General features: G+C 52.1%; 2 protein-coding genes across 2 annotated transcripts; one reads left to right on the top strand and one right to left on the bottom strand.

The window, feature by feature from the left end:
• On the bottom strand, nt 1-1,329 carry EsH8_V_000136 (phosphoesterase family-domain-containing protein; the record flags this gene model as incomplete). Its single annotated transcript, XM_083272652.1, has 2 exons — nt 1-1,019; nt 1,074-1,329. 2 exons carry the CDS (start codon nt 1,327-1,329, stop codon nt 1-3), a joined length of 1,275 nt encoding a protein of 424 aa, XP_083125367.1.
• Nucleotides 1,330-1,878: 549 nt separating this feature from the next.
• Nucleotides 1,879-4,005, top strand: EsH8_V_000135 (multicopper oxidase-domain-containing protein; the record flags this gene model as incomplete). The annotated part of the gene is made up of 1 exon (XM_083272651.1): nt 1,879-4,005. The coding sequence occupies one exon, from the start codon at nt 1,879-1,881 to the stop codon at nt 4,003-4,005; it is 2,127 nt and encodes a 708-aa protein (XP_083125366.1).
• Between the last annotated feature and the right edge of the window lie 1,995 nt (nt 4,006-6,000).

The raw sequence follows: 6,000 nt of genomic DNA, 5'->3' as shown, positions 1-6,000 counted from the left end.
TTATGGCTTGTAACCTGACGGAGGATTAAGCCCGTCGGGAACTTTAATGGTATCCTCGTAGTATGTGGGTGCATTACTACTCTTCCACGTCTCCTTTACGGATTCAAGTATCTTCCTCCCAGCCGCGTTCACTTCCAACGCAAGATTTGGCCGAGGGTACTGCCTTGCAGCCTTGGCGTTGAAGAAGCCCGCGTATGACTGGTTCCAGTACCGCTCAGGAACCGTCGTTAAATTGGTCCACTGGCGAATGACGCTCCGTGTCTTGTCAGCGACAAGGCGGAAGACGTTTGCGCCAACATCCCATCGTCCGAGGGTCGGAAGATCCCAGTTCGCCTGCACGGTGGCGAGCTCCGAGTAGTGGTTGTAGAAGTTGGAATCAGTCGTGCCGACCTGGTCTTTCGGGATTACGTCTCCTAAAAGGATGCCGAGGATGCGATTCTGGTGGCTGTACGTTTCGTTCTCGTCAAAAGTGACAAGAACAAGCGTGTTGTTCATGAAATTCTTGTCTTCCAAAAGCGGCTCCAAGAAGTTCCTCGTCCAGGTGCCAGCCACCGTCACGGATGTGTCATGCCCGTCGGAGGTCATGTTCGGCGTGATGAACATCCACTGCGGCAGCTTGTTCGCCTTGAGGTCCTTGTGGAACATGGAGGCCTCCTTGTTGGTGATGGATATGTTTTTGATTTGCGACAGGCGCTGTTCATAGTGGGTGACGCTGTCGAAGAAGATGGGCGGGTTGTGCTTGCGCACATAGTCGTTTGCCCCGTTCTTGTGGTTCACCCACGCCATGCCCTCAAAGCCAGAGAAGGGCATGTCTTCCTGATATGACGACCAAGAGATGCCCTTCGTGTCGAGAAGATCAAACACAGTCGATACATTGCGGTCGGCGCGGCTGAAGTCATCATTCTGCATGCCGAAATAATCACCGCAGACAGAGGCGAAGTAGTTTGGTTGGGAAGGGTGAGTAACGGCAAAGTGGTTATCCAACAGGATACCCTTCTGGATCAGCCATGTCAAGTTTGCTGCGACCACAAGTCAGAGAGGCAACGCGCAGAGGAATTGAAAAAAGGACTTACGATCACCGCGCGCCTTCTCATAGTCGGTGTTCTCGTTCCAGATGATGACGAAACGATCAAAGGCCTTTCCTTTGACAAAGCTTGTTGGACTGCTTGTCTTGGCCGTCGCCGCGGCGGCAGCTACCGCTGCGGTTCCTGTGGCTGTGTAGGCCGTCTCCCAGCCCACGTTACTGGATGTCGCTCGAGCATCGAGAGCCGCGACAGCAGCGGCTTGAGCGCCTGCCACGAAGAGCACGGTCGAGACAGCACAACGCATCTTGGTTTGATGGAGCCAAGAGCTTTCCAAAGATGATCAAGACAGCGTGCCACTGGACAAGTCGAAGATGGAACCCCCGAAATTGTGCTGCTAGAACCTATTATGTCTTTTCGGAACGGACATGTCTGTCCGGTTCTTCTGCAGCATCGAGACGGGCAATGGCAAGACGAATCCCTGCCAAGCGCCACCGCACGGGGTGATCATCGATGCAGATGGGACGAAAGTGCATGCCAGCCGATTGCGACTAGCCGGCAGTCTTGAGCCATTTCCCCTCAATGCCCCTTGTCTGACCCCAATTATGGAAGGTGTTGAGGCCGTCAGTGTGGTCAGGCCATGGGGAGCTTTTGTTTCGTGCACGTGTTGGTGCTAAGAATGCCGATTGATCCGGGAGGTAGGGTGGCATGCAGCGCCACCCGTTGGCTAAAACAAATGCACATTATTTCCGTAGGCGGAAGTTCAGATGGTGGCGGGATTCCATTGCCTCTTAATATCTGTCTCTTCATCATTTTCATTGCTCTGAGAATACGACCATGAGAAGAAAACAGCGCCATGGACATTGAGCGAGGTAGTGAGCATGATGGGTCGTGGAGTCCAGCGGTGCCCGTTTCCAATGACGCAGACCAATATCTGGACGATGCATCTTTCAGCTCGGTTATTGAAGACAACAACGAAAAATCGCCTTTTCTCAGCCTTGACGAAGACGACGAGGAGGGACCAAATCAACAACGCGGACGACGAAGGACCTCATGGCGGAGTAGTGCCTCCTCAGTGACGGGTCTCCTTGGAGCGTCCATTTTCTTCTTCCTATTTTTCGCCTCAGACCTGGTCTATCCAGCAGTGCCTTCACGACAGGAATTGCCAATACCAGTCTTCGAGGTTGAAGAGCAAATTCCGCCAACACCGCGTCTGAGGGACTCTTCAGAATATATTCTCAAGCCTTCTTGGGACTTTAATGTTGCCGACACAATCAGAGAATATCATTGGAGAATTCAAGATGCCATGCTGAATCCTGATGGAGTATTTCGGCCCATGACACTCATCAACAACCAGTTTCCCGGGCCGCTCATAGAATGCAATGAGGGAGACACAATTGTCGTTCATGTGCAGAACGATGCAACCAATGCCACGGCCATTCACTTCCATGGTATCTATCAAAATGGCACGAACTCCATGGATGGCACAGTGGGCGTGACGCAATGCCCAATCGCCCCTAACGCGACATTCACATACCGTTTTACCGTCAGCGGTCAATCAGGAACATATTGGTACCATGCGCATCACAGCGTACAAGCATCGGATGGGCTTGTTGGACCAATGGTGATCCATTCAAGAACCGAGGAGACATACAAAGACGTCTATGCAACGGATCGCGTTGTCATGATCCAGGATCACTATCACAACACCTCTGCCGAATTGCTGATGGACTATCTCCAACCAGACCAAGAAAATGACGAGCCCGTGCCGTCCAGCGGTCTTATAAATGGACGAAACTACCGGGACTGCGCTGACTTTGACGGCTGGAATTGCCAAAATGATACTCCTCGACTAGAGTCGCTGGAGGTACTGAGGTTAACCCCGAATGAACGGCATCGCCTAAGATTTATCAACGTGGGCGCTTTTGCCGAGTTCCAAGTCGAGATCGACGAGCACCCATTCTACGTCACGGAGGTCGACGGCACTGCCGTTCATCCCGCACCATTTCACCGACTCAACATTCTCCCGGCGCAGCGCTACAGTGTGGTGCTGGAGACCAATCTCACAACTGCAGACTCTTTCTGGATGCGCGCTAGAATGGTCACTCATTGTTTTGCACAGGAAAACCCCTGGCTCGATTCTGAAGTGAGGAGTATTATCCGATATGGTTTGCCAGATTACTCTGGCAACGCAAGCGCAGAGAACGTGTTCGGAACCGGTGAGGAGCGGAGTGAGCCACAAAGCAAAAGCTGGGATGAGGCCATGGAAGTCGACTGTAGAGACATGGACACCACTACTCTCCGGCCAATTGAAGCAATGCCGGCGCCGAAGCCTACGACATCCATGTATCTTCGCGCCAACTTTGAGATTGGCGCCTGGCGTCTGTCGAGGGGTTTCTTTAACACCTCGACATGGCACCCCAATATTACATCGCCCTCTCTGTATCGTATCGTGGAAGCCGCGCAGACTGACAACGAGACCATACTGCCTTCCAAAACCGGCGTCAACGATATTTTCTTCGACCCGGAGAAGGAATTCGTCTACCAAACAACAGGGATTCAGACTGTTGACATTATCATCAGCAACTTTGACGACGGGGCGCACCCGTTCCACCTTCACGGACACAAGTTTTTTGTGCTGAAGCAAGCTCCCACGGGATACCCGCCTGAAACAATAGCTGAGCTAGAGAAAGATCTTGCAGCCTCCGGCGGGTTGGAGAACCCGCTGCGAAGAGACACGGTGACCGTTCAAGGCTATGGCTGGGCCGTCATTAGAGTCGTGTTGGACAATCCAGGAGTATGGGCGTTCCACTGTCACAATGCGTGGCATGCAGAGGCAGGAATGATGATGCTCATTGCGGCGAGGATTGACAGGGTGAAGGACTGGAAGGTGAGTGAGGAAGAGATGGGGGTTTGCAGGTTACCTGGGGTCGAGAAAGGGGTGCGGCCAAATGATGAGATTTGGTTCGGCAATTTTGGCTGAAGAATATGGGAATGATGTCGATAGGGCAATTACCGATGAATGATCGGATGCACGGCGAACTTCGCATCCCGCCAAGGTGAAAGTGTTGAGCTGCTACTCCGTCTCCTGCTGCTCATGTCCCAGTAATAACATGGGGATTCGGCGGCAGTGGCAACCCTTGCTCAGCCGGTCAAACAAACCCTTGCTAGTGAATTTTCATTCCGGAGTCTCTCGGGTTATGTACGAGATTATGACCCTCAAGGTCTTTTCTTTGTCCATTTCCTCGTTAACACTTCGAGTAGCCAGCCGCCTAGTGCAGTAAAGACCCGTTCGTTCATCACGACACCTCGTATTCTTTCCCTTTTGGAGCAACAATCCGACTGCATTGGCTATCAATCCGCGGGTGATGCATTCCTACTTAGTGACGATTGCATCGGTTCAGTTCCGACCGGCTTGTCCGATGTTACTAAAGCTTAACAGATGGCCATGCTTCCTCAGGGGCGGCCGATGGATTCCAGCTACATGTTGTTGATTGCGCGGCTGGACTGGCAGGCCTTTCAACAAGCTAGTCTGTAAACAGCTTTCTGCAGGGGCATAACGAATGTTGCGAGATTGGGAAACGGGGCCGCACTAACTTGATCAGATTCGGCTTTCCACAGCTCCATGTGTGCACGTGTGCGCCAGTGGTCCCATCGCCAATTTCTTCTCCGCAAAACGACGAAGGCCTAGACCCCTTAATCCTCCGTCGGCGGTGACTTCATGGCAAAAATGTCTCCTAAACCAGGATCGTCACTTTCGGCCTTTGAACGAGATGGGAAGAAAACGTGTCTCAGTCCCCAAATTAACTGTGGATGTCGTCTGGAGGGAAGAGACGATTGATGCGTCGCATTAAGTCGGAAATAATGATTCTTCAGGTTTGATCCCGTCGGCAGTCCCATTTATTCGCATTCTGTTGCTCTCCTCTGTCATCCCACCGCGCATCCAGTGCCGAGTTCCATATTATTTTTGGGGTAGCGATTCCAGCTAGATAAAGCAGCAGACGCACGGGCGCAAGTCCTTCCGATGGGATAACATCAGCCCACGTAAATAATTCTGCCGAGCAAACTCCGAATTCTGCGATATGTGATGCTCACAAGGACCGTGGCCATAGAGTCATGTCGAGGTTGGTGACCCCGGATAACACAGTGCCAAGGAGACGGAAAAACCAAATGTGATGCGACGTTGAAATTAGATGGAAGGGCTTTTGACTGGTGCAAACTCAAGCTCCAGTCCCTCATTGCCGGGCCAGATGAGCGTGTGTTTCAGCCGCGTGAACACGAGAACCTCAAACCCTAATTTGGATGCAGGAGCCTTTGGAGGAGAAAATCTGCTGGGTCAAAGTGAAATAAGCACGCAAAGTTCGTCGCTTGGGCAGCTGTTACAGCCGCTAGACGATGCCGACTCGTTCGATCGACTCCAGCACACATCACGGCTGGAGCTAATCCAACTCACGTGTTGCAACTGTCAAGGGGCATGGGGCTAACGGGTGACGCAACGCGAAAACGATTAGACTTCCCGCCAATGAATGGAAGCAAAAGAAGATGTTGTCTGAATGGGGAGAGAGCTCCCCAAAACTCAATTCTATTGCGTCTGCACTACTGTAGAATTCCCCACTCTCATAAGTCCCTGAACTATATGTGTTCGGGCCATGGCCATCAGAACCTTTCAAGCTAACGGGCGGGTGGCCAATATCAGCAGAACTCTGATCAATTTAAAGCTCACATTGTCTGACCACAAACTTCCACCAACCATTGACCCTGTCCCGGCCCCGGCGAGCAATTGGTGTTTGGCGTGCGTCACTTGCTCCTTCATGCCCCTTTTTCAATGTGTGGTTGAGAGATCGATATTTCTCAAAACGGATCCCAGTTGTAGTTGGAATGGCCGCACCGCACGGAAGTCGGCAAGCTGAGGTCAGGATTAAGGGAGCAAGGGCGCCTTGTTTCGATCGGGAAAGGTGCCGGACGACCCTGCTAAACA

Source organism: Colletotrichum jinshuiense, chromosome 5, assembly GCF_051148585.1.
Source record: "Colletotrichum jinshuiense chromosome 5, complete sequence".
Classification (NCBI taxonomy): Eukaryota; Fungi; Ascomycota; class Sordariomycetes; order Glomerellales; family Glomerellaceae; genus Colletotrichum; species Colletotrichum jinshuiense.
This window is presented reverse-complemented; position numbering and strand designations above follow the sequence as displayed.